General features: G+C 48.9%; 1 protein-coding gene across 1 annotated transcript in view; it reads left to right on the top strand.

Annotated features, from left to right (window-relative positions):
* The first annotated feature begins 12,492 nt into the window (after positions 1 to 12,492).
* Positions 12,493 to 26,160, top strand: part of WSCD1 (WSC domain containing 1) — a 32,096-nt gene continuing 18,428 nt past the window's right edge. The window contains exons 1-2 of the mRNA XM_063341090.1: positions 12,493 to 13,673; positions 22,666 to 23,362. Of these exons, the coding sequence (XP_063197160.1) occupies positions 22,936 to 23,362 (427 nt within the window). The 5' untranslated portion in view covers positions 12,493 to 13,673; positions 22,666 to 22,935. The remainder of the gene's footprint in view (positions 13,674 to 22,665; positions 23,363 to 26,160) is intronic.

Raw genomic sequence — 26,160 nt, 5'->3', positions numbered from 1 at the left:
CGGAGTTGGCACAAATTGAATGCAGCTCTTCAGATGCACTAAATGGCGTTAGCACGATCAGTGGAACTGACCTCTGAGCCCAAGACGTAGCACTGTCGTTTAAAACACAAGGGATGACCCAACGTTTCCTACCACTGCCGCTGCCAGTCAGCCCCCGATCTGGGTCCTGCTGGAAAGGGGCTGTGCATCTGCGCTGCCACTGGAACCACTGCTACGCGTACGGGTCCTGTGCCCAGGGAACGACCTTGGGCTCCTCCACCCGCCTCCTCAAGACCACCAGCCAGCCGGCAGTGAATCTGCGTGAAGAACCTGACCCGTCCCCATCCCGACACGGGCTCACTCACTGATGTTTGAGACTCTACAGCAACAGGGACCAAGAGAAAATTGTCTTGGTATCCTGCAGCATACGACTGCACGGCTCACACCTTCGTCACGGAGCCCTGCAGCAACTTGCCGGGTCATCAGGACGCTCACAACCTGCTTTTTCTCTCTTTCAATTTGCCAAGACAATTAGATGTTATACCGCTAGCGGCACAGAAAGACATCTCACCACTACTTTCTTTTGCTGGTAATGTGGCTGGCCTTCTCATCTGCTGCTCTGTGACATCCTGTTCTAAAGGCTGGACTGAAATTCAAAACAACAGCAACAGCGTTTGATGTTTTCAGAGGTAGGAAGAGTGCCATTTGGACAGCCAAGGAACATTAAAGCTTGTGGAACTATCATTAAAACCTGAAAAACCTGCCTTGGCATGAAAATACCAAGCAGACCTTCTCACCGCTCTGATGATAAAGGTTTATATTTCATTACACCAATGAACTCTTGATGATTTTGCAGAGCCACTTCCCCATCCCCAGCAATTTAATGGGTGTGAGAATTTGCGCCCTTTTGCGTACAATCTGGAAAGTTTCTAATTTGCTAATCAAGGGATGAGGATAGAGTGATCATCTTGCTGGTATTTATTACCAGCATTATAAGAGTAATTATATGAAAGATGTCCCGATATTGATGCCATACAAAAACTTAAGACTGGATAGAAACTAATTACTAACAACAGTTCCGTCCTGTATCTTTGGCAATAACTGCAACGTGAGTGCCATACAACGGCCGTTCGCCTTCCCACTAGATCACAGCACTCGCATCATCCACGACGGAGGTGCTACATGGGCAGAACATGAAGGTTAAAGCCCAGGCAGCTGTGGAGGTGTACATGTGATGCTGCTGGCCTCGGTCGCTGCTGCAGGGACTGAGAGACACGTCCCGCAGCCCCTTAGGCTGCCGGGGAACAGGAGGCTGCTGCTCGGCCAACAGCGGCGGTTCAGTTCCAGTGTCCAAGAGGGGGGACACCCAGCAAAACAGGGCGAGAGCCGAGAGCAGACGCTGAACACTCCGATGGCACCGCTCCTCCCTACCACACTAAGTCATCCTCCCTCAAGAGGGAGAAACATATCGCTCTCAGAAGAGGAAAAATTCGCTCAGCGAAGAGTAGAGGTAAGACAAATGCAGACGTTACGGGAAGCGCCTGCTTCCTTCCGCTCAGACTGAAATTCAGAAATGATAACGGCTAAACCCTCGGGAGAGGATGAAAGGGCTTCGCTCCTGGGCATGTGACGCGACTCCCTTTTGTGGGACCAGACGCGAGGAAAGAGAGTGGAGAAGAGAAGCAAAGCTGGAGCTGAAAGACTCTTTTTTTTTTTTTCCTTTTTTTTTTTTTGAGAAAGAACAAAATGAAAATGATCCTGAAAGAACAACTGTTCCTTTCAAAGCCATTAGTTTGGGAAGCTGGCTGTAAAAGGGTACATTTTTGAAATGTGGCTGCGGTTACCAAGCAACAGCTGAGCCCCGGCTCCGCTGCCAGCAGCGCCTCCGGATTTGGGAGGGGAGAGCAGAGGGTGAACCCCGCAGCCATACCCCCCGATACCACAGCCATACCCCCCTGCCACAGCTGTACCCCTCATACCGCAGCCATACCCCCGGTACCACAGCTGTACCCGCTTGCCACAGCTATACCCCCCTGTACCGCAGCCGTACCCCCCCTACCACAGCCTTCCCCCCACCACCACAGCTTTATCCCCCGTACCACAGCCTTTCCCCCCCTGCCACAGCTGTACCCCCCGTGCTGGACATGGGGTGTGTGCGGCCAAGCATCCTCCACAGCCCAGCCCCGGCTCCAGAAACAAACAGGAGCTGTGGAAGTAGTGAGGATGGAAAACCGAGTGATGCATTTCACTTGGCAGAGTCTGATGGAGGAACAGGGAGAAGAGGAAAATCTGAAATAAACCCAGAAACTGCAGCAGAAGAGCTCTGGTTTTATGTGGGTGTAACTGTGAGTGTCATTTGATGTATATTACTAAAACTCAGGGAAACAGCAAACAAAACTCTAAATTAAAGTTAACAATTCTCACGTGCATTGGACGCACTGAAGTGTAACTCCAGACAAGGATATCATTACACTTAGCTAATCCACGAGCTGTTTTGTTACCTCCATTACTGTTCTAAATGAAAATTAGGCACAACATGTGCTTAATTCAGGCTATGAGCTGAGCTGGCAAAAATCTAAGCTTATATCCAAGCTGTACAAAGAGCTGAGGGGTTTTATTTCCACCCATTGGGTGAAGAGAACTGGCCCCGAAACACCAAACACCTCCCTGGCAGCGTCCCCAGAGGCCCCGAGCTGCCTGGAGCAGAGGTCTGGGCTCAAACATCTCGGCTTGAAACATTAGCAGAAAGACAGTGTCGTACGAGACGGCTGAGGACGCCAATACCAAAATGTCCACCTACATCCGCTCTGTTCCTCACATAAAAAATCAGGAGTGGGGACATAAACCAGTTGTCCACACAATCCAGCATCCTGGCGCTGATGCCGACTACTCGCACAGACTTTGGGAGTGCACAGGAAAATTGTTTTGTGCATAACTGAGAAAAGAAACGTTTCGCTGTACTTCTCTGCTTCATTCTGTTAACTATCACTAATGGGGCTGTTACTATTTCCTTACATAAATGTATTCCACCTTCTTTGTGTGCCACCAGGCAACTGTGAAAACAGGTTTTCAAGTCCTGAAACTCACTTTGAGCATTTCTGAACACCTGTTTGTTCCGATCATAGAACCACAGAATCATTCAGGTTGGAAAAGACCCTTGGGATCATCGAGTCCCACCATCAACCCCACTCTGCAAAGTTCTCCCCTATACCACGTCCCCTAACACCACATCTAAACGACTCAAACACATTCAGGGATGGTGACTCCACCACCTCCCTGGGCAGCCTATTCCAGGGTCTGACCACTCTTTCTGTGAGGAATTTTTTCCTAATGTCTGGTCTAAACCTACCCTGCTGCACCTTGAACCCATTCCCTCTTGTTCTGTCGCTAATTACCTGTGAGAAGAAACCAGCACCAATCTCTTGACAATGTCCTTTCAAGTAGTTGTAGAGAGTGATGAGGTCTCCCCTCAGCCTCCTCTTCCTCACAGTAAACAGTCCCAGCTCCTTCAATCACTCCTCATAAGATTTATTCTCCAGGCCCTTCACCAGCTTCGTTGGCCTCCTCTGCACTTGCTCCAGCACCTCGATATTTCTCTCGTATTGAGGTGCCCAAAACTGGACACAATACTCAAGGTGTGGCCTCACCAGTGCTGAGTACAAGGGCACAATCACCTCCCTCCTTCTGCTGGTCACAATGTGACAAGATAAATTAACTTAGCACCTCCAGTTCATTATTTCTCTACCATTCCTCTTCCTACATTTCTCTGTGACGTTGCCCTTGTCCTCCCTTCGTGATCCCTGACTCTTTGGATTCCCCTCTGACCATTTGCCACCTTAGTTGCTTGTGATGCACTTAAAACTGGAGGGAGGGGGCAGCTTTTGCCACAGAACACCTAATTGGCCAACTCGATAGTGCCGCCAGACAATAACCTCATTCATGGGCACGGAAGAAAGCAGACTAATTGCCATGACTCAACTATTTCTCCTTTCAAAGCTGGGAAAGGTGGCGAGCGTTAACTGCAAGGCCAGCTGGCGGAGAGCACTGTACGGTACCCTGACTCTCATTTAAACTCTGAATCAGCGTGATCTTCGTTATGCTGGGTGTTCAGGGTTCACTAATTGTGGCTGTGGGTCCCTGATAATGACCGACTGAGCCAGCACGGGACAAACCCCCTGATCTAATGCTCCAACAACCTCACTTCTCTCTACAGAATGCAAGAGGCCACGAAGCTTCCCAAGGTGCTGGTGCTGCTATTTCATGAACTGGGCAGATATTGAAAACATTCAAATGTTTATGGCTCAGGTGACCTTCTATCTACTCAGGTTTATTATGGCCCACTAAAAATAAAGAACAAGACATTACTCGCACTTGTCAAAAGACCAAGCCTTCAAGCAAAAAACAAAAGCAGACTTATTTGATGGAAGACTTTAGCTGGTGCTGCTCTGCGATTACGGCAGTGTAAGGTCTTATCCACGTTATTCCTTCACACCACCTGGCCGAGCAGCTCCAGTAAAGCACCCCTTGAAATCCAGCTGTGGGTCTGACTGGGAGCGGGGAGGAACGTCTCAGGAGCCTGGGGTGGTGCAGGACACCCTCATTCCTGAGACAGCAGTGCTGCAAGGTGCTGGGGAAAGGGCAGGTACATTGCCCTTTCTTCTCTTCAACAAACAGCTGCGTTTAAAAGATAATACCAGTCAAGAACATCAAAAGGCACCACTCGGAAAAATACCAGTACTTTAAGCTAAATGTGTTTTCTGAGGCTGAAAAACACTCGAATAGGAAGGACAAAGATAGTAAGCTGATTTGGGCAAGGACTGTCCATCTCCTTGGAGCTCAGCACAAAGGGATACCACAGTTAGACACACAATACCAGGAAGGAATATACCTTCAGGTTACATCTGAAGGCACTTGAATAGCAGGAAGCTCCGCTTATGTGGGCGATTGCAAACACGCTCTTTTCTGCTACTCCGTGCACCTTCCCAAACCTCGGTGATGGCGCCCACAGACGGGACGCTCCAAGCGCGGCGGCGCGGTCGGGACCCGGCGCAGGGCAGCGGGGTCCTGCTGGACTCCAGCCCTGTGGAGAGACGCTGCAGAACAAAGCGGGGGCTGCAGCTCGTCTGCACTCCCAGCTCCCCCCAGACGTGGCCCCCCCAGCAGGTTAAAGCACTTCTGCCAAGGCAAAGGGAGGTGGACACCACGAACAGACAGAAACGTGTGGGCACAACAGAGAGGGCTACAGGAGTCGTGACAAGAAGCACTAAACAGATCTGGAGGCCAAAAAAGAATGACGACTATTTAGTCGGGCTTCCTGTAGAATATAGACCATTAAACGCCCAGCAACGTGCATCACAGCTGTGTCCTGCGGTCGTGCTGTACCAGAGATCAGCTCTTATGACTAAGGTTGTTACTTCCCAAATCATAATCAAATCACCTCAAAGATTACGGGCATATAAAACCGGTTCTGCACATATGGCAATATGCTTCAATACATTACCGGCCAGAAGTGCTACGGTGTTCTTTGGGGCTGAATCGTTGAGTGATGCTTTTAGCAAATTTACCTTTAGCAGCAACTAGAACTTGGTTACTCAGTACTTAGAAACAATTCCTTTGCATCACCATCATCTCTTAACAATCGGGTCAAATGATACCCCCCATTTAGTTGCTTTTGCATGATGTTGGAAGCACAAAGACCACCAGAGATCAGAAAAATCTTTTTTTTTTTTTTTTTACTGCAAAACTAACAATAAATTCTACCCCAGAACTCACGTTCGCATGCCTTATCTACTCTGCTCAATGCCTGCAGCTGATTCCCTGGAATCCCACCCTGTCCACTCACCACACCTGGCTGTCCTGCTCCTCCTCAACAGTACAGGAAAGCCACGTCATCTGATTTTGGTCCCACCAGTTGCATTTCTTTTCCCAGGGATGCAAACCACACCACCAATACTTTCTCGTGCGGCAGTATGTGCAATCGCCATCTGTGTAGCTGGCACTTCTTCAAAAAATACTTAAATATCTGTGGAACTTATAAGAGCGTAAATGAAACATGACAAAAAACCCTAACACAACATAACGTACGCCTGAAGCAAGGGAACATGAGCGCGTTCCCAGTGTTTGACACGGGAAAAACCCCGCAGGAGTGCTCCACGCTCCCCTCTCCTGCCTGTGTGCCAGGGTCCCCCCCATGCCCACCCGGGGGCTGCCTCCCCGGCCCTGCCCCGTTGGCAGAGGAAGCGCAGCGGTGCCCCGCGCCCGCCGAGGGTCACGGCAGCCAGGAGCTCACAGCTCAGTGACACACAGCACAAAGAACCACCGCCGCTGCTTCTGTACTTCGGGGCTCCCTCTCGCCATTCCGTGTGACGCTGTGTTGAAGGGGAGAAGCAAAATCTTAACGAGCCTTAGGCCAGCAACATCCTGACCAAAACTCATCCGAGTTACCCGTTCCTTTTTCACAGCGTACTTCAGCCTTTAATGAACTGGAAGTTGAGCAACGGGAACAGCTTTAGTTACAGCAATCCTTGTTTATGCTGAAAGTTTACCTTCACCTTTCAAATCCCTCCTGAATTTGGAAATTAACTTGTCTTTTCTTTATTACATTTCTTATATTTTTGAATGTTATTTCACCTCCACTTAGACACTAGGAACACGTTCAAGACCTTCTTCTGTGTTATCCTTTTCGTTCATTTATCTTCTCTAAGGAGTTGTTTCTTCAAGCACTCGTTATTGGGAACTGCATCTGTCCTTACAGACCCCAAAAAAAGTGCCCAAGTGAAACCAGCTGCTCCCCAAACGAGGACCTGCCTCAGCAGCGATGAGCGTAGGGAAGAGGAAACTCCGGAGCTGGAGGCTCCAGAGGGCGATAGGCGGATCTATGCTGCGCCTTCCCCCCCACTTGTAGCCACGCTCCGCCGTTACCTGAACCAGATGCAGAGCAGCGTCACTTGTTATAAAGCACCCAGGATTGCTACACAGATTAGCACCGTTTCCGCGCCTGCCTTTATTTTCACAGCTCAAGCAAACCCAAGAGATGTCTTCAGAATGTAAGATTCTTCGCTGATCCGCACAATCTTCGATAAATGCTCTGTGCCTGGCATTTGACATATCGGGTGCTCCGAAATCATCGGGAGTTTTGCCAATAATTGTATTAGACCTGATAGTTTTCCCTACGTTATGCATAATAGGGCATTTATGTTACGAAACCAGTCGTTCTGAAAAAAGAATGACATTGTCAACCGCTGCACTAAACAGCCATTTTGCTCAGTCATTTCCTGAAATAACTGAAAATTGTAGGTAGGCATTACATGGAATGCCTAATCCCTGAGTATTTAGGATTGTTAAATAAAAAGGACAAGAAAACTATTTGCTATATTACAATCATTTATGAAACCACACAGTCTTTCAGATGTTTCTTCTTGAAACCACACTTGCAAAAACTGTCACTTTCCTGAACTGATCCTCACTTCTACAATTGAGCCTATTTTCTGAAGTGACTGAAAGTTTGAGTCATTTAGCACAAGAACTGCTCCCACAACGGGATTCAAAAAGTAATACCACTCATTTCAAAATTTCTGTGCTGTATTTTGTGCAACAACCAAGCAGAACCATCAAAAAGAGAAAGAAAGTGCTTGGGATTTTACTGGGATGCAGAATGCCTCCAGCTGCCGCTCATTCCAGCAAATGACTGATTTTACAACATGACCATAATGCATACACGCTTTATTTTCCCCGTTTTGCCCCTTTTCTCTTACTGTTATTACATATAATTTTTCCATGTCTGCATCCCGCTCAGCTTTGTACCTAGTTTTCCTTCTCTTAGCTCATTCTTACACTACCTCGGCCATGTAAAACATCAGATCACCTTTGAATTTACCATCTGATCCAATTCCCTCTTAATTTAATAGGAGCTGCAACAGGCACTTACATGGGTCTTGTCAAGGTACAACTTCTCTGGAAACAACGGGATGACGCAGACGAGAAAAATAGCGCGAGTGAAACAAGAATAGCGTCCTGTAAGGCCTGAGTCTGAAAACACGTGAAACAAATCTCACACATCGTTGTTCTTCATCACCACCCCCTCGTGCCTCTTCCCACACGGCGCATCGCCCGTTCGACCTCCGCGTCCGCTCAGCGGCCCCTGCGAGGGAGAGGGAGCTGGTGGCACCACAGCCAACGCAGGAGGGTGCCGAAGGGCCGTTGTTCACCGTCACCCAAAAGCCTTTCGGCGCTCACCCTTTAGAGCAAAGACTTTGCTTTGCCGTACTGAAGGCTGTTAGCACTTCGAACACAGAGCAGATATTTCTCTTTAAGGCATTTAAACCACAACTGTGAACGCAACGTTAAACCAGGCATCCCCTCCCAGTCAGGCCGGATTAAATATAGCCGCTCACCCCGCAGCCTGGAGGCAGAACACGCGTCGCAAGATCAACCTCTGCTCCTGGCAAGGGACGGAAAAATTCCGCAGGGAAAACAGTATTATTAACCAGGTGGGAAATTAGGGAGTGGAGGGATTATGGCCAGGATGTGAAAGGGTATTTAGGCTTCCATCGCTCTCCGAATTCTGTACAAGGCACCAGAAGTCTCCCTGTCAGGGCTTTCAGACCCCCCTTATCTTAAGATGACACGGTGAGAGCATGGCAAAGGCAGGAACGGAGCCCAGGTCCCTCGGTTTACTGGCCACTGACTTAGACAAGATGCCATGTTTCTTTTCCATCCAAGTTTGAGAGCAGAATTTGGCATAACCAACAGCAGAGACGGGCCCCCCTCAGTCAGCCACCTCGTCAGAATTCAAATGCTCTTCCTGGTCCAGAGGGTTTCTACAGGTACTTTCTCCGGCCAGAGCTCTGCTCCCAGTCCTCTCTTACTCATAGCGAAGCCATGGGAAATAAAATCTTTGGCTAGATGCACGGGCAGGATAAGATGCTAAAACCAGTACTGCCTCTTAGGATTTGATTGAAATCCAGGTGTTGGTGAATGGGTATCCTGCATATTCTTGCATTAGAAAAACCAAAGCACCGTTGATGAGCAATTGCAAAAGACCTTCAGATTCCTACGACCACCCCTAGTTTTCACTCACAGTTCCCATACAGAGGTCAGGTATCTCAGCTGCCTTATCTACCAAAAACCGCGGCATTTTCACAGAAGCTTTCATTACGTTTAACCTTCTGATTTATTTATTTTTTTAACAGCATCGTGTGTTTTGTCGTCCCCCTCCACGCTCCCAGGTTGAGCAGGCAGGGTCCTGCTCTGCTTTAGCAGAGGTGCAGATCGGGAGCGGTTCCCAAGGCCTCTGTGGGAATCACTTCAGATTTCCCTCAGGGCACAGAAAAAGCAGAGTTTGGCCTCCTGTTTTCTCAACTGGAACGCTCAAATGATTCTTATTTTTTCCATGTAATACTAACAAAGCAGAGCTGACATAAGCACGGTGGAATGAAAGATAACCGCAATGCGCAGAAAAATGAAGTACCAGCAGACCAAAGGGTGGAGGAGACCTCGCAGACTCAATCTAGAGAGATTTTGGACAAGAAGCAAAGCATACTTGCTAAAATGGACTCCCTAAAGCTACCACGGATTTAATCCCTATTTGTTACTCTTTGGCAAAACAAGAGCAAATTTAATGTCAGTTGCCAGATGGTACTACTAGAGATTTGTTAATTAGCTAATCACAGAAAAGTAACTCTTTTTTTTAAAAAAAAAAGCAACTGTCCAATGTGACGCAGGTCTCGCCGGTGCTGGGTACGGTGACAGGAGAGCACTTTACCATGACATCTAACCTGGTGGCCTTGTAAACGTATACATCGATTTAATTCGCCCAGCTTAATTAAGGCTTTGCAAACCTTATGTGGACAGCCTTGCTTCAATTTATGATTGCCTTGTTTTGTTTACTGAAGTTACATTATAATTCCCATTTTCACAGAGCTGAGATCTCATGGCTCCCCGTGATTATTAACAGCACCCAATCCAGAGGGTTTACCGACTTCTTAACCAGTGTCACTAGACAAGCGAAACTGAAATAATAAAGCAAGCTTTAACACAGTCATTCGCTTGCTTTAGCTACGTTAAACTAAGCCAACAAAGCTTTGTGTACAGAAGACCTCGGGAGGCCCGGCCACGCGGGAGCAGAGCCCCGCACACTGCCGGTGCCGGCTCTGAGGGGCTGGGGCAGCCACGGCACGCGCCCACCGCGGCTCTGCCGGAGCCACGCAGCCTCCACAGGGACACGGAGCCCCACTGCTCCTTCCCCGAAGGACTCCGCTGCCATCATTTCAGGATGCGGTACACTCCCCTGCGATACAGCCCTACCCTTCCCTTATTGCCCTTGCCGATTCCCCCAGAACGGTGCTGGCTGGAGTCTGTAACCCCCTCGCTCGGGTCACCTCGTGGCAGCGGGGCTCTTGCCCATGGCTGCACCGAGTCTTGCAAGTCCCCACGTGGCATTTCGTACACAAAACCCTGGAAACGAGCTGGCATTAACGAGGGCTTGGCGCAGCGGGGCTGAGGTTTTATAAAACCTGGCAGTTCGTCTGGGCTGTGCCCGAATTCAGAAATGAAGGCAGAGCAGCTGCCAGAGCCCCAAAGGATGGTGGCTGCCCCGAGATGCTGTGGCTGCCCCATCCCTGGAGGTGTCCAAGGCCAGGTTGGACGGGGCTTGGAGCAACCTGGGCTGGTGGGAGGTGTCCCTGCCCAGGGCAGGGGGTGGCACTGGATGGGCTCTGAGGTCCCTTCCAGCCCAAACCATTCTGTGCCTCATGGCCCCAGCACCAAACAACGCCGCGTCACGGGCGTCGCCCTGCTGATAACACTGTAGTGCAAATTGGGAGTTTGGTACATTTTCAGCAACGTTTTTCTCACTGATAATGCTGAACTTCATTTCCTGCCACTGCTTCACCTGGGCAGATTCCTGTAATTCTATTGATTTAGGCCCCAACCCAGCATAACATTTAAAAATGTCATCGCATTAAACATTTGATCAATTTAATTTCAGTAAAATTAAATTAATTTCAGACTTTTGCAGCCTTAAAGCTGTACGCGCCCATAAAGGTTGGATGGGTTGCAATCTAACAGATGCACAACTTCTCAGGGTGAGACTACATCTCCAGACACCGGTATTTCAAAATCTAAATGTTACACTGACAAGCCTCAGGGTTCTCCGTTAATCCAAATTCACGAAATCACCGTACAATTGCAGCCCTATCAATACATTAAGTCCCAGAAAATATTTGTTAAGAGCAAAAGCATTTTAGCTGTTCATTTTCACATCTTACCAGGTCTGAAAGATCGTCAGATTTATGCGAATGCTGTAACAGCTTGAAACCCTTCATGTTTCCTTCCTGGATTTCTGTATACGAACAGTATTTGCAACTATTGCAAATTTGTTCGTAGAAGGATCTTTTGCCAGCAACTGCAATTTTTTCTCATAGAGAAAGACAGGCGTATCTTGTGGCTAGATAGATCTGCAGTTGTCATTATGACTTTATATTTTTAAATTCTACCAACCACAGGAGCCCCAGCGTGCACGCTCACAGCCCTGCGGAGCGTAGCTGGGCGCGACGAGGGACGCGCAGTGCTGGATGTCACGCAGCTTGCCCACGGCTGCCGGGCCCTTGGGGGCAGAGCGGGAAGAGACCCCCATGTCCCAGCCGTCCCCCTGGTGCTGGCGCCCGCCTGGCCGGCGCCCCTCGGAAGCGCACAGAGACTGGAAGCAGCACAGGCAACGGGGCCGGGCACAAAGCGCAGCGACGGCCATCGGAAGAGGCGCTGCCGGGTGCTGGGTGGTGGCACAGGGCCTACACAGGGAACCTGGGGTGTCGAGGATCTGGCCCTTGGAAGGCAATCAGCAGAAATGCAAAGTCCTTTTTGGTCTGCCATGACTGGAAATTATTTCCCACGTTCTGCAGCCAGGCACCGAAGATCCTGCATTTGTTTGCTTTTAAGACAAAACAGCCTTCAAAGAAGAAAAGAACAAGTAAACTGACAAACTGCAGGAGCCAGGAACAGCACAGTTTGCTTACGTAGGTCTAAGACAAGAAACACACCCGTAACTAACCCAATGCAAAACACAAAGGTGGTAAAATTCATCCCTCCATGCTGGCAAACTACAGGTTGAACATTTCCAGCATCACTGTGCTATGTTTTGCAAAGTGGTGAACGAGTGAGATTAGTCTATGGCTCCCGCCTTCATGTGCATTTCTAACCCAGGTCTGCTGCCCAACTCGAATATTCCAAAGTCAGCTAGCACGTGTGGAGATCTGAAACGACCCAGGGATCCAGGTCCCTCTGCTCTCAACCGCGGCGCCTGGAAAGCCGAGTGTCACTTGGGCAGCGCACGCCCGGCGTTGGCAGGCTCAGACTCCGCTCGCGGGGCTGTACGGAGAGGGATCCGCACGCGCGGCGTCACTAACCCCCGCGGGGCCGGGCAGCACACAGAAGGGAAACAGGATCGGTCCCCATGTGGCATCCCAATTCCCTCCTTCCTCTCAGAGCCAAGAAAAGCCCCGAGTGCTGCATTCCCACAGCCAGGCGGGCGCTGGGTCTGACACGACCGACCCGCACTCTCAGCGCAGGGAGAACGGGGGTCCCATAACTGCACCCCGTTTTGGCTGCAAGAGACAAATCCCCACACGTCTGATTTCAATATGCAAAGACTGGGGGGTGCTTCAAAACCACACGCAGTTAGAAGTGTGCAGCCTGCTCCCATCTAAATGCAGATGGCTTTAAGAATAATTATAAATTGATCAATCTCCATGTGAACCAGTAGCAGAAAGGAGCCCGTACGTGCAGGGAAGACAGCAGAGCAGAGCAGCCAGTCCTGAGGACACCGAGCAAACTGCCTTTCAGCTCTCACATTTATAAATAATTTACTCCTATCCACCTGTGCCCAGAATAACAATTTGCTGCCTGAAATCTCCAAGCCGGTGCCGGGAGCTGCCGGGGACTCGCTTTCCCGGGACCCTCTGGACCTGTTGGGAAGGGGCCCGGGTCTCCAGAGGGATCTGCCCCTAGTGGGAAGAGGCACCGAGAAACAAACACAGGAGCATCCGTTCAGCTGATCGCATTAGTCTTCCCGCTGCTGCCGCCGCCGCTTCAAGATCTGCCTATGCAGCCATCCGTGCATTTAGACAAATATATAGAGAGAGACGGAGTGTATGGGCAGGTCTGGAAACGTCTGTAGCTGCGGAAGGCTGCAGAGCGGCAGACGTAAAGGAGCGGCTGTTTCCCGACCAGCGGGAGCGTTATGAAACACGAGTGTAGCAGCTGTGGCTGAGGATTTTGGCAGCGCAGCGCTGAGGCTGCTGCGATCCCGCCTGTTGGCGCAGGAGGCCATGGAGGGTTTCTCCGTCGCCAGCCCCTGCAGGGCGCAGGACCCCGGCCCCCCGGCCCGCTGAGCCGCAGGCACCCCGTCGAGGGACCGCGGCGGCCAGCAGGGAGCTGTGCGGGGCGGTGCAGGCGCGGGGTTAGTCGCTGGCACCAACATCTGGAGGGAGCAAGTGCCGCGCAGAGCACGGGGGGTGCTCGGGAGGATTAGGGCTCTGCGCGCCGGAGCGGGAGGCAGAGGAGGATTAGCGGGGAAGGGCAGAGGGAGCAGGATTTATCAGCTTTTCAGATATGCGTTACAGCTTTTTATAATATTTCACTGGATTGTCTAGGACTTTGCCTGGCTACAACAGCAGTTCCTCGACCATAAAAGAAAGGTGAGTTTTTTCCTCTTTTTCTTATACGGTTGCTTTATCTGCTTCTGCAAGCTGTTTGTCAGCTGGCCTTGACACAAGTAATAACCAGAGAACTTTTTGCAGAGGCTGAGGTATTAACATTCATTGCAGCCTGAACGGCTGCTTGATTTATTAAATTTATCCATGGCATCTAAGCGCACAAGGCTTAGCTGCATTATTTATAAAGATTGCAGTTTGCTCTCGAGATGCCCTTCTCTGAGCATCCACAAAACATTATACTTGAAAAGTAGGCACGGCTACCGCGAGTGTGTGTCTGTGTCACAGCCTGCTGAGGCAGCCTGGAATGCTCTGCTTCTCCAAACAGTTTCTGAAGCATCATCATGCTAAATAAATAGACTCCAACAATTTTTAGGAGGTGGGTGTTGAAGGAATTTGGATAGTGAGAGGTTTATGAAAAGCACTTTTTAAATACCTATGATTTAGTTGCAGATCTGCGTGTTATTTTAATTCCAGTAGATTTCCTTGCACCCAGGAAAAGATCTCATCTCTAGCTACTATGGGATGAGGCAAAAATCAATACATGGTACATTTTTTTACAACAATCTCTTGCAGAACTTCAGCCTATAGCCACAGAACCATATTGGGTTTTTTTTTTTGAAATTGCAGATAAAGTATCATTTGCTGGGTGCTTGAGTTCTTCACATCAAAGGGATGTACATTATGCATGAATGGTTTATTATTGATCTCAGTACTTTCTAGGTTCAAGACTAGCGTTTGCTGACAGGTCTCAGTTTATCAGTGAGTGCCGACAGCAGATTGTATGTTGTCTTTTGAGCACACGTCCCTCCGTACAGAATGTATACACATACATACATCGTGTGTATCTGTATACGTATCAAATGTAGGTATCTACGTGTCTGCATCTTTTCCACACTGGCATGGAATCAGTCCTCCTGATTATTACTTTATCACCGAGCTAGGCAAAAAGTATTGGATTAATGGACGAAACACCCTATTGCCATGGTACGCTGTCTGTTACGAGCTGCCACTGGAACACTTCCCAAGTCAGCACTTGTCTCACAACAAGCCTTCCTGGGCCAGCCGCCTCCTGCAGGCTCTGCTGCATCCCTCACCACGGGCTACCGTGCTCCCCAGCAAAATTCCTGCCTACGCTTACACCTACCTGTGCTAGAAAATTGGGCTCCGAATATCTAGCGAAGGAGCCGCTGTGACCGCATTTGCACAAGTTAGCGCCGACTCTCCAGCCTGCGCAGGCTGCAGCTCTGCTCTGTGACATTGCCTCTCACTCCCAGAGCTGAGTTATCTGTCAACTGCAAAACACCTCCCATATCGTACACAGTGGACGCCACGTATATTTTTAACGTGCATTTTCAACTTGATTTGACTAGTTTACGGACTATAGAGTTTTCCTCCACCTTTCTGCTATCTTTGCGTAAAGATTTTTTTCAGCCTTATCACAGTTCATCATTATTTAACAGTTTTAACGCAATATCAACGTCAAAGATAACTCTGCAATCTATACATCTTGTAGCAAGCGCACTTTCAACAGCGTGGGGAGGGAGGACAGGGGAGGGAGGAAATGGTAAACTTGCCCGAAAGCCTTCCCAAGCTGCAACGTTTGCCACTACGGCGTGTGGAGAAATTGTGGTGCTTCTGCCTCATTTCTAGTTTGTTGACAGACCTTACGTTGTGCTTAAAGTAACCCTCAAAGCAGCGCTGTGTCAGACAGAGTTGCTCACAAGCCAGGCGTGTGCGTAGCGTCAGCACAGATCCATCCTCCAGCAAGAAAAACTTTGTCAGTTGAAAGGAGCAGTGATTGCTTCTGGAAGCCCCGGGAGCAAGGCCAGATCCTTTGGGAGGGAAGCTGGATGACACATCGGAGCTTCAGGGGCCAGGACAGGCTGAAGGTCCGTTCACTTATGTCTCACTGGGCACCTCATTACTGAAACCCCCTAGATGAAAAGCTTCATTTTGGTGAGAAAGGGGTGGAAGAGTTAGTTTCTAGAAATATTTAAAAGCCAAATGATTCTCTAAATCAAAAAATTGGAGGTGGCCTGGAGAGAGATGAGGAAGAAACGCTTTTATTGTATTTAAATACAAGCCCTGAGCAAGTTCTGCAGCAGCAGAACTGAATGACGTGCTTTTCACACGGAGGGAGACGCAGGATGTGCCCGAGCAGAGGACGGGCACTAACACACCACCAGCCTCGCCTGCCTGGGCTAGACATCCTCCTTGCAGCAAAGAGGAAAAGCAACTTGAGTTTTCCACTTGCCTTGCAGGAAGGGCAGAGATGAGAAAACAGGAGAGCAAAGAGGTGACGCGGGCTGCAGTGGCCGCGGAGCTGTGCGGCACGTGGCCGCGCCAGGCTCAAGCCGCGCCAGGGCTGTCCCCTGTCCTGCTCGCACTGCAGGGACGGGGCTGCCCTGACAGCCTGGTGGGCTTTGGGTGGGATATAACCTGGTCAGCTGTTGGCGCAGCACGGGGGGAATGCCTGCCAGGGCCAGAGCTGGAGGGTGCTCCTGCCTCTCCATCAGATGGCAAATGCCCTGGGAAGGGCGAGTAATTGGGTTCCAGCTGGGTCCCATCCGAGCACTGCACTGTAACTGCCAGGAAAGTCAACCATCAGCTTATATTCCATAGACCTTATCTCATGGAAAGGTGCGCATTTAAGTCGGTGAAGGAAGTGAATAGTATAGTAACTCCTCATCGAAAATTTCCTTTCTTTTTGGTGAAAGAATATCTTAGGAAAGGTGATAGAATGACAAAATCATCTCTTTTCCCGTCCTTTGCATGAATTCCTAAATTACATTGTTAAGTTAGTGAGACGAGTCCACATGACACTTTCTTAGGGAGCTAGAAAAAGTAACAATGGACCTGAGCCAAAATCCATCAGCATCAACCTATATCTTGATTTGAGTGGATTTTGGCTTAAGACAGTAGAGTACCAGATTTCCTCTAAGCTTTACTTTTAGCACGTGCTGCTTTCCACACAAATGCAATCCACGGTTCCTTTTTTTCCCTCTTATCCCATGATTGGGAAATTGGGAAAGCGTGGAATGTCAAACTCCTGGCCACGTGTGACAACTCCGGCCATGTGTGAAAGTTTGGCTGCGAGAAGCACTCGCTGTTGGCCAGCTCGGGACCGACGCTAGCAGACACTCAGGGTTACTCAGGGCGCTTTTAGCTATCGGAATAAAGGGAACTGCAAATATTTGACAGGATCCCAACATTACATTTGTGGCTTCTCAAGAGTTTTCCTTCCTGCGTGCATACACGCAGTATGATGTTGGCCTTGATTTTCCAGACAGCCTCGAGAAAATGGCAGTGGACACCTAAAAGAAGGGCTGCGAGCCAGAACCCTTCAGCTATGTCCTAACTGGCTACATTTGTCCTCAAAGAAACTGTCGAAAGAAAGGAGAAATGTGGAAGAGGGATGGATTTTTCTAAAAATAGCGTTCATGAGTCCAATTCCCTTCAGTTTACAACAGAAAACATAGTCTTGCTTCCGAGCCAAGAACTCTGAATTTGCAAAATCCTGCTGGTCTTTAGAGGAGATCAGCTATCGATGAGCTGCAGCCGTCACTGTTGTATTGACCCAAGTTTCTGCATTGAGCAACCTATTAAGGGACAGCCCTCAAGTGAGCAACTCTTCACCTGCAAGTCCAGGGCTGTTCTTTAGCGTCTTGGCCTTTACCATCATTCATAGCATCACTGAAAGCATTCAGTCTTCCCTTAAAAATTCTGTAACTACTCCTTTAGCTGGGAGAGTAGAATTGCCAAAAACTTTACCATTTTTCTCCCGTTTCTCTTTACGAATATGTTAACGCAGCTGCCTAGCGTGACATCTTCTGTCACACTTTGCGAGGTCATTTTGGAAGCATGGTACTGACCCACTTTTCCTTATAGTGACTTTTTAATGGCAGTTACAAATCTGCTATTATGTATGTAATGAAAGAAAAAGAAGAATTAAAAGAAAACCAGCACTTTGACTTGGAAATGCCTCAGGTCTGGTGCTTAGTCCCGTCAGTGCTGCTCTGAGACACAACGTGCTGAGCTCGCAATCTGTGCCGTGGCATTTCTCACCTGAGAGCACTGCAAGGACACCGAGGAGGGGGTACATTTCCAGGGTGGTCTGAAACGAGTGGCAGACAGACAACTCCCTTCCTTGCCTCCTTCCGAAAGAGCTCCCTAGAGTCACGCCAGTGGTGCAGGTGTTCCCCTATCTGCTAACCACACCGGGTTTACGAAATATTGATAGAGCTCTACAAAGATACGATACCCTTGACCACTCAGAGCGGCTGCTCCGGCGTCTGCCGTGAGTTGGGCTGGGGACTCACACCCCTCGGTGCCGGCCGCCGACGGGCACGGCCGCAGGAGCTGGGCACTGCCAGCCAGAGCAGCCTTCAGAGCACAGCACTAACGTCCCCTTGGGGACTGCCGCCTCTGCCACCCGGCTCCACCGGGCAACGGCCAGACCCTGCGGGCCAGGCTCTGAGCAACGTGGCCTGCAGGAAAGTTGCTGGAAAGCAAAGCTGCTTCTCTGTGGGTGCCGGTAGGACCGTGCCCTGTCTGAGCACCGCAGGTTCATCAAAACCCCTGGGAGGGCATCGCTGACAGCCGGCACTCAGCACCGCGCACTGAAGCCTGAGGGCACCTCGATTAACAAATGACCCACCCGCTCGACGCGCTCCAGAGGATTCCCCAGCACTGGGACCGTGTCTGAAACGTGGCAACCAGCCGGCAAAGCCACTGGTGGCCAAGGCATGCCAGATCTAGAGGGACCTTTCTTTTAAGACGTTGGCTTTCCCAGAGACAGTGACAAGAATCGCAGCATTGCCCAGTTTAGGAAATAGACCGAAACAGATTCAGATTTTGAGATTCTGGGATTTTGGGTAAGATGCGTTTTTTTAGCTCTGCGTTCAGGCCTGCTGGTATGTATAGAGGTCTTACAGAAAACATACCTCAAACTATTTTTTCTAATGACACTTCCAGACAAAAAAATTCAGGCACAAACAGCTAAAAATGCTGTTCAAACAACTAAACAGTTATCTGAGTTCTAAACAGGTAAAGATTCACCCGTCACCACTACAGTGACTAAATCCACGTTTTATAAAATAAGATCACTCAATGCTTTTCTGAACCCCATCAAATTCTTGCCCTCAGTAACCAGATAATTGGCCATTTTACAAAACCACAGGCACCAGAGGCACCACCTGTTCCATGGTGCAAGGGACCCTTTCCTGGCTGAAGGCACAGCGCCCAGCAGATCACCACCGCTCACCGCTCCAGAGCTGATCCTCGCCAATGCGAATTATTTCCCTTTTTTTTTTTTGTTGCAGCATTAACCCTTTCACTGTTCTCGTCACCTAGAGGTCTTCTCCGCTGTTTAACAGTTCTCATTGCCCATCTCAAAGTCATTTCAATTACCATTTTATGATTTTACTGACTAATTCAGCTCTCAATTAATATGGTCCTAAAACCCCTTTGGCTGTGAGAACTGATAAATATGAACAGAAGACTGTATTTTTCTTCCATTTAACTTCATTCATTTTAAGTGAAACGTGTATGAAAAAGACAAATGATACATTTTCTATTACCAGATACTAGTTCATATCCTCCTTACTCTTTCCTTTTTAATACCATCATCAAAAGTGATGCGCTTCAATTCTTTTAGGCATACTTTGATGATATTGCAATATGCAGTTTATGGAAAAATCAAATGACTTTTTTTTATGTCAGCAGCACTCTCCGCTATTTCCCCACTAAAAAGCAACATTTAATTTTTGAGTTGCACATTTGCAGCAGTTGCTGTGGGCGGAGAGTCTGCTTATTTATTTGGTTGGTTTTTACTACAATGCACTGTCATGGCAACTGTACTGAGGGCGAATGCATCTGGAGGTAATTTATATATGTCATATTGACTGCAGTAAAACTGGCTTGTACCATTTAAACTTTTTCAACCAGCGGGCAAAGGCAAAGTTAGCCTTTTGAGACCCAGAAGCAGCTTCTCCTTACTGAATAAATAAACAAACAAACAAACTAGGCAGAGCAACAGGAGCTATGCCAAACGTTTCTTGGTGTTTGGGTGCAGAGCTTGCTGGATACTTAAATTAGGTCCGATACCTCGGGCAGTTGCCCTGGTTCTGCTGGTGCACAGCAGGTTGTTCATCCTGCTGATGGGGAGGCAGCGATTGTCCCCCATTGGGGCGTTGTTTGGGCCGGCGTGGCCAGACCCGTCTCCCTGGCACCAGGAGCATCTCCGGGTGCTGCCCAGGCGAGCAGCAGGTGCTTTCGCCATGGGGATGGTGCAGCCTCCGCCTGCTCCCCTTCACAGCACTGCGATCGTGGAGAAACTCCACTGAAATCCGCTGAAAGACTCAAGCACGCAGTGGCATTAAAAGGGGCTAAATTGGGCCACTGATGGAGTTCAAGCACAACATGCCCGACCTCCGCTCCACAGTCCCTCTCCAGCCGAGCTGCCACCTCGGCATTGCTCGTTAGCAGCGGCCAAAGGCTGCCGGCTGCCGCGGCACTGCTGTCCCAACGCAAAGGGCTTGGACACACTTGAGAACTTTGGCCCAAAGCATTTCTTGATACTCTAACTCGATCACTTTGTGAGTAAACCAAGAGAGCTCTGAAACCCTGAATTACAGCTAGGCAAAAATGACTGCAAGCCTGATAAATTTATCTAGCCTCATCGTCCACTAGGGGCGCAAAAAAAAAAAAACAAACCCAAAAAAACCCAAACTTAAGCCTTTTGAATACCTGTGTGATTGCAGCCATTACCACCTCACTGATGCGGCTTCCCAGCAGCCTTTTATTAAGAAGGGCCATCCCTTTGCATTACAGATGGCACCTCCAACCCTGTGCTATCTGCTCTACCACGGCGTTCGGCTGCCTCCTGCGTTGGCCAAGCCTTACCTCAAAATACTGTACGCCACACGTATACAGTACAAAATACTGTATGTAAGGAGCACGGTAAATTCCCAGTCAGAATCTCAAATGGCTAATACACACACGCATCTTTCTTTTAGATTAGACAGCCCTTTTTGGGAATAGCTCAAGTTTCCAGCAGCCCCACGTTAGGAACAACTAGTGAATCACATCATACCTATGCTGATAGACGGTATTTTTTCAGATAAATTAGCGCAGTAACAATCTGCAGTATCTAATTATGGCTAATTTCCTGTTCATCTGCCTAGGTACTCCTGACCCTTTTACTGTAATTCTTGAGCACTCACAATGTTGATCAGAGATTTTCAATAATTTAACTTTAAGGGTCAGCTCTTCAGCTGGTGTAAATCAATGCATTTTCTTTGGCTTTGGAGCTGATGAGAAGGGAGTTGCGGTAACTCACAGTGGAGAAAGTGGTCTTAATTGACTACAGCATGCTCCTGCCTCCTCGCCCTCCGCAGCCGCTCGCTGGATCTCCCTGGCTGCCAACGGATCCACAGGTACTGTGGGAAGGGAGCAGTAAGTCCGCCTCAGGCTGAGCTCTTGGAGAAAGTGTAGAGATAAACACGTAAAATATTTTTTGATATTATTCAGCCTGATACAATTGAGACCAGCATGCACAAACTTTTAAAAAAAATAAAAAAAAATCAAAAGAGCGCATCTAAATCAGGCCCCCAAGACCACCCAATGTACGATTAGAAGACACAGATTCCTGCCTTGTGCCAACCCTGTTTAGCAACCGAGGCTGAAAGGTCACACAAAAGGAATTCAAGCTCAATTGACAAAAGATTCAGCTGAGCTTTAATATACTTTTGGCCTAGAAGTTTTTGAGCTTTGGTTTTGGTTGCTGCTTAAGACAGAAAGAAGTTGCACAACTAAATGAAAAAGGGAATGGGTAGAGGCTTAATTGGTAGCAGCTATTTAAGAAAGACACATAAATGAATATCCACAAAACTTTAAATCACACACTGAAACAACAAATGCAGTGAACGGATGTTTCTTTGCCGCGACTGTGGATTTCAAGAGAGTGCCCCAAATGCAAGTTAAGCAAAAGCCATAATATTTTCTTTTCTGGAAAACACTGCATCTTTTCTCAGCACTTGCCTGGCTCCACAGAGAAGTGATAGACTGGGAAAACAGGAACTTATAGGGAGATGCCAGCTCTTATTTGCTCCAGGAGGTTAAAGGTTCCCCAGAGCACAAAGGAGCTTTTCTTGCCCAGACAATCCCATCATGGTATACATCAGCGCCACTAAAGCCTGCAAAGCTCAGAAGCAGTCAAGACATATCTGGTGAAACTTGAAACGAATTTTTTTTTTTTTTTTTCAAACATTCACTAGTTTTTGTCCATGCATCCCCACGTCAATATTTGGCAATAGAAATCTACTAAAAAAATAGCAGGATCTCTGGTTTCTTTTAAAGTGACATGCATAGCAACTCACATAGCTCTGTGTGTAACTACAGAACCCCCAGGTATCCTTCCAGCTTAAAGCCTGGCTTTGTTGTGCTGCAAAGAGATTAATAATTATCTTATCTTTTGTGAGTTGATGCAACCTTTGGGTTTTTTTTTCCGCCCAACACCCCTACACTGCTGTTTCCTTCTGATCTGCATTTGTAGCTTAGCTACTGTTCTGCTGAAAGGAAGGAATTTGGTAACACCTTCCTAAGAAGATGCCGATACTGTGGCTGTTCCAGCCAGTGACAAAGAACGGAGGTGTTGGCTATTGACAAAAGAAAACGCAGAACTTTTTTTTCCAAGCATCCCAAGAGAAATAACGTCATCATAAAGGCATTTCTTGTTCATTCCAAGTTAAAGTAAGGAAAAAAAAAACATAAGGCTGAAGATCTGAAGCTAGCTTCTGCTTAATCAATCCTTCTCATTGGATTATAGTTTTTATAGTGCATAATTATAAACAACAAATGGAGAAATGCTCAGCTGGGGAAAGAAAAAAAAAAAAGGGTGGGTGGGGGTAAGTCACCCTGATGACAGGTAATTTCTATTTGGATGGGAACCAATCGTCCCCCCTTGGTATTTCAGGTTTCAGCATCGGCTGTTGGGCGGCTTGGCCGAGCAGGACGATGGCATCGCCCCGGGTGCGTGCGGAGCCCCGGGGCCAGCTGGGCGCCTGAGGACAGTGGCTGTGCCCCCCCAGGCTGCTCCCTCTGCTGTGGCCGTCCGAGGAGAAGGCTTGTCGTCAGGAGAAGGCACCGAAGTGATGGGCTGAACTTATGGGAGGAACCAGCGCCCGGCCAGGCGCAGATTCAGGGGCCCGTCGGGAGGCGTGAAGGGCCCAGTTTCAGTAAGGGCATGGCCAAAGCTTTCTTCAGGCTACAGAAGTTTCTCCGTCGGACCCAGTTTCTGCTCTTCTTCCTCACAGCAGCTTACCTGATGGCTGGCAGCCTCCTGCTGCTACAGCGGACCCGCTTGGTTATCCAGCAAGGTTCGCGTGGGACCTCTGCTAATCAGGCCCTGCCGGTGCCGGAGGGGATGGCTGGGGTCGGTATCGCAGACCCCCGGACGCTGCAAAACCCCCGCCCCAGTCCCAGGCTGCTGGTGGGCATGGACGCCATGCAGGAGCCAGCCCTGGACCAGCGGCACGGCCCGCGGTGGCTTGTGTCCCGCAACTCGGAGCTCAGGCAGCTGAGAAGAAGGTGGTTTCACAGGTTCATCAGCGACCAGGAGCCCATGCAAACAGCGGGATTTAAAGCGATGAAGCACACTGCTGAGCACCAAGGTAAGGGACGCACCCCGGCCCCGTTTTCTGGCACACACACACACCGCACCTCCTCCTAGGGCTGCACCAGGCAGAGAGGGGCGAGCACCACACAGCCTCCCTGCAGCAACACCTTCCTCCTGGCTCATCACCACTTTCAAACCATTTCTTGAGCATACGCACAGACCAAAGTATGATCCTGACGTCCCTGGTCATGCTGAGCTGCAACTTCCTCCAAAAATGCATTTTCATTGATTGAATGGAAGCCCAGACAGTGAAATATTCTTCCATAATGTAAATTCTTTTCAAGCAGGCAGAGATGAACACTGTTTAATTGATTTTCTTTCTCAGAACAGGAAACACTTTAAAAATGGGGTTTATTAAATTAATTATCCAAAACCACACAATACCTTAAGTCTAGAAATGCCTCCTTGCTACTAGCATATACTAAATTCTGCTATTGCAAACACTTTCGCTGTTCCTGACCTGCCCTCTGCGACCATCCCTGCAAACACACTGTTCTTAGGGGGACAAGATCCGGGCCACACAACCCTTTTTCCCTTCCTGAGTGACCACGCAGCATCACAACGAAACGAGAACTCCTAGATGTCAGACAAACTCCTGGTGTTTGTCGAGTTTGCTGGAAATTTGCACCAGCCCAAAGGGAATGCAAGGGGAGTTCACAGCACCGCAGCGTGTCAGCGGCCAGAGCACAAGGTATAAAACTGGAAGTTTTCCAGTCCAAATGAAAAGCTGTTCAGGTTTGACAGAAATCGAGTTCACGCCACTGTGAGCCTGATTCTGCTGCCCTAACCGCCACTAATAAGTACATGCATGGATTGCTTTGGTTTGTTCAGCAGGAAAACTCTTAAGAAACCAGAGCAAGCAAGGAAGCAAAACAGGAATCTGTAGGTGTTCATGTTCCCCGCAGGGCTTTATACCCTGAGGACCCCCAGAGCGCTGCACCGTCCCAGGCAGGGTGGGGACGGGGGGGCTCAGGGCTGGGTGCCAGCGTGGGGTTGTCCCACCATGGAGCTGCTGGCCGTGCAGCGAGGGCTGTAGCCCCGCAAGGCAGTCACCCCCAACAGCCAAGTGTCCCCAGGGAGCAGAGAAGCCCCTCGAGGAGCCCAACACGGAAAGCACGCGAGGTGACTGACCGTGCTCTCAAGGCTGCATCATCGAAGTGTGACTTTGTGATCTTTGACCCATTGCCTTTTAGAAGAACTAGTTGTTCTTGGAGATGTTTCACTGGTAATAATAATAAAAAAAAAAAAAGGAGCAGGATCTGGATGACTAGACACCACATTACTAAACCACTCTTTAGTTTGTTGAATAAATTTACCCAAACAAAGGGGCACCTTCTGCAAAAATCCCAGAAAACGAGTGACTCCTCGTGACTCCTCCCGAGTGAATTGTTAGAAGTGGGAACAAGAAGGCGCTGGTGGTGGTGTACGGGAGATGAGTCACACAGCGCGAGTCAGGCAAAGTGTAACCACTGGAGCTACCTGCAGCACCAGGCTGGAGCTCCCAAGTGTGCTGCACAGGCGCTTCACAACATGCCCTCGCTAGCAGTTTCGGTGGCAGAGCAGAGAGGCTGCAAAGCGCAGACATCTCCCAGAGAACCCCACTGCATTTCGTGACGTGCCCTGAGCACGCAGCCCAGGTGCTCGGCGCCTGATGACAGCCCCTGGACTACCGTGGGACACGAGGTCGCACTGCTCCATCCTGTGCAGCAGTGACCAAGCCTGGCGCAGGGGAACAGAAGCTGTCCCCATCCTGGTCCCTGTCGGGAAGGGCTGGAGGCAGACACTTCCAGCTCTCTATGGGAGGCAGACACACCTTCACCAAATACGTCTTTTGCTGACAGTGGTGGCCCCTGACTTTAATAAGTTCTTCATGGACAGTTGCAGAAATGAATCACACGAACGCTCCAGGCTACCACTTTTGTACCTGTACCTCATAAACCCAGTAGTTCGTATTCACAAAGTATTACTTTTTTACTTTTGCAAGCGGCAGACATCCCGGTCTCAGCTGCCCCGCAGAGGCCGACGATTTCAGCAGGAGGGGCTCAGGCTGGGTGCTGCTTGGGCTGCTCTAGTCCCCTTTGCGCTTGGGGATTTTTTGATGAACGATGACTAGATAAAAAGCGAGAGAACAATGAACAAAAGAACAGATAAAAAGTAGAGAAATGTGATGAGTCTTTATGAGCTACTCTAATATTAGGCAGAGTATGAACCTGTTTTTAAAAACTTGAAACCAAATTAAAACCAAGAAGATAAGTTTTGGAAACGATCCGTAAAGTTAGTTAAGGCTAGTGCCTTGCTCAAGTTCAGACTGTGGACTAAGGAAGTCCTAAGAAGGACTATTTATTGCTACCTCCCACTGAATTTTGTTGATTCAAATATGCATCATTTGAATATCTGAATATGAAGTGACGTTATTAATAATTACTAATAACAACATTGTCAACAAGCATTGGAATGCCTTTGGAAATTATCAATTAAAAATTTAACTACCTACGTAGAGCATGTTATCTTCCCCCCTCCACTTCTCCTAGTAAACTTACAGGCTTGTTATTTCATTATGGATCCCTTCCCAGATGTCATGAACTCCTGCGTGGTTATCATGCCTGTTAAAGTTTCAGCGCTGCCCTGCGGTTCCTGCTCAGCAAAGCAGCGCATTGCCTTACCGCGGAGGCTGTATTCCTGCGTTCCTCACCAGTGCCATCCCAGTAACGCCCGGTGCTTCCCGATGCTGCACGGCCGCTCTGCCCCTGCCCTGGGATGGCAGGCCATCCTCAGTGGGCTTCTCAGGCAGAC

Source organism: Chroicocephalus ridibundus, chromosome 7 (assembly GCF_963924245.1).
Source record: "Chroicocephalus ridibundus chromosome 7, bChrRid1.1, whole genome shotgun sequence".
Lineage (NCBI taxonomy): Eukaryota > Metazoa > Chordata > Aves > Charadriiformes > Laridae > Chroicocephalus > Chroicocephalus ridibundus.
This window is presented reverse-complemented; position numbering and strand designations above follow the sequence as displayed.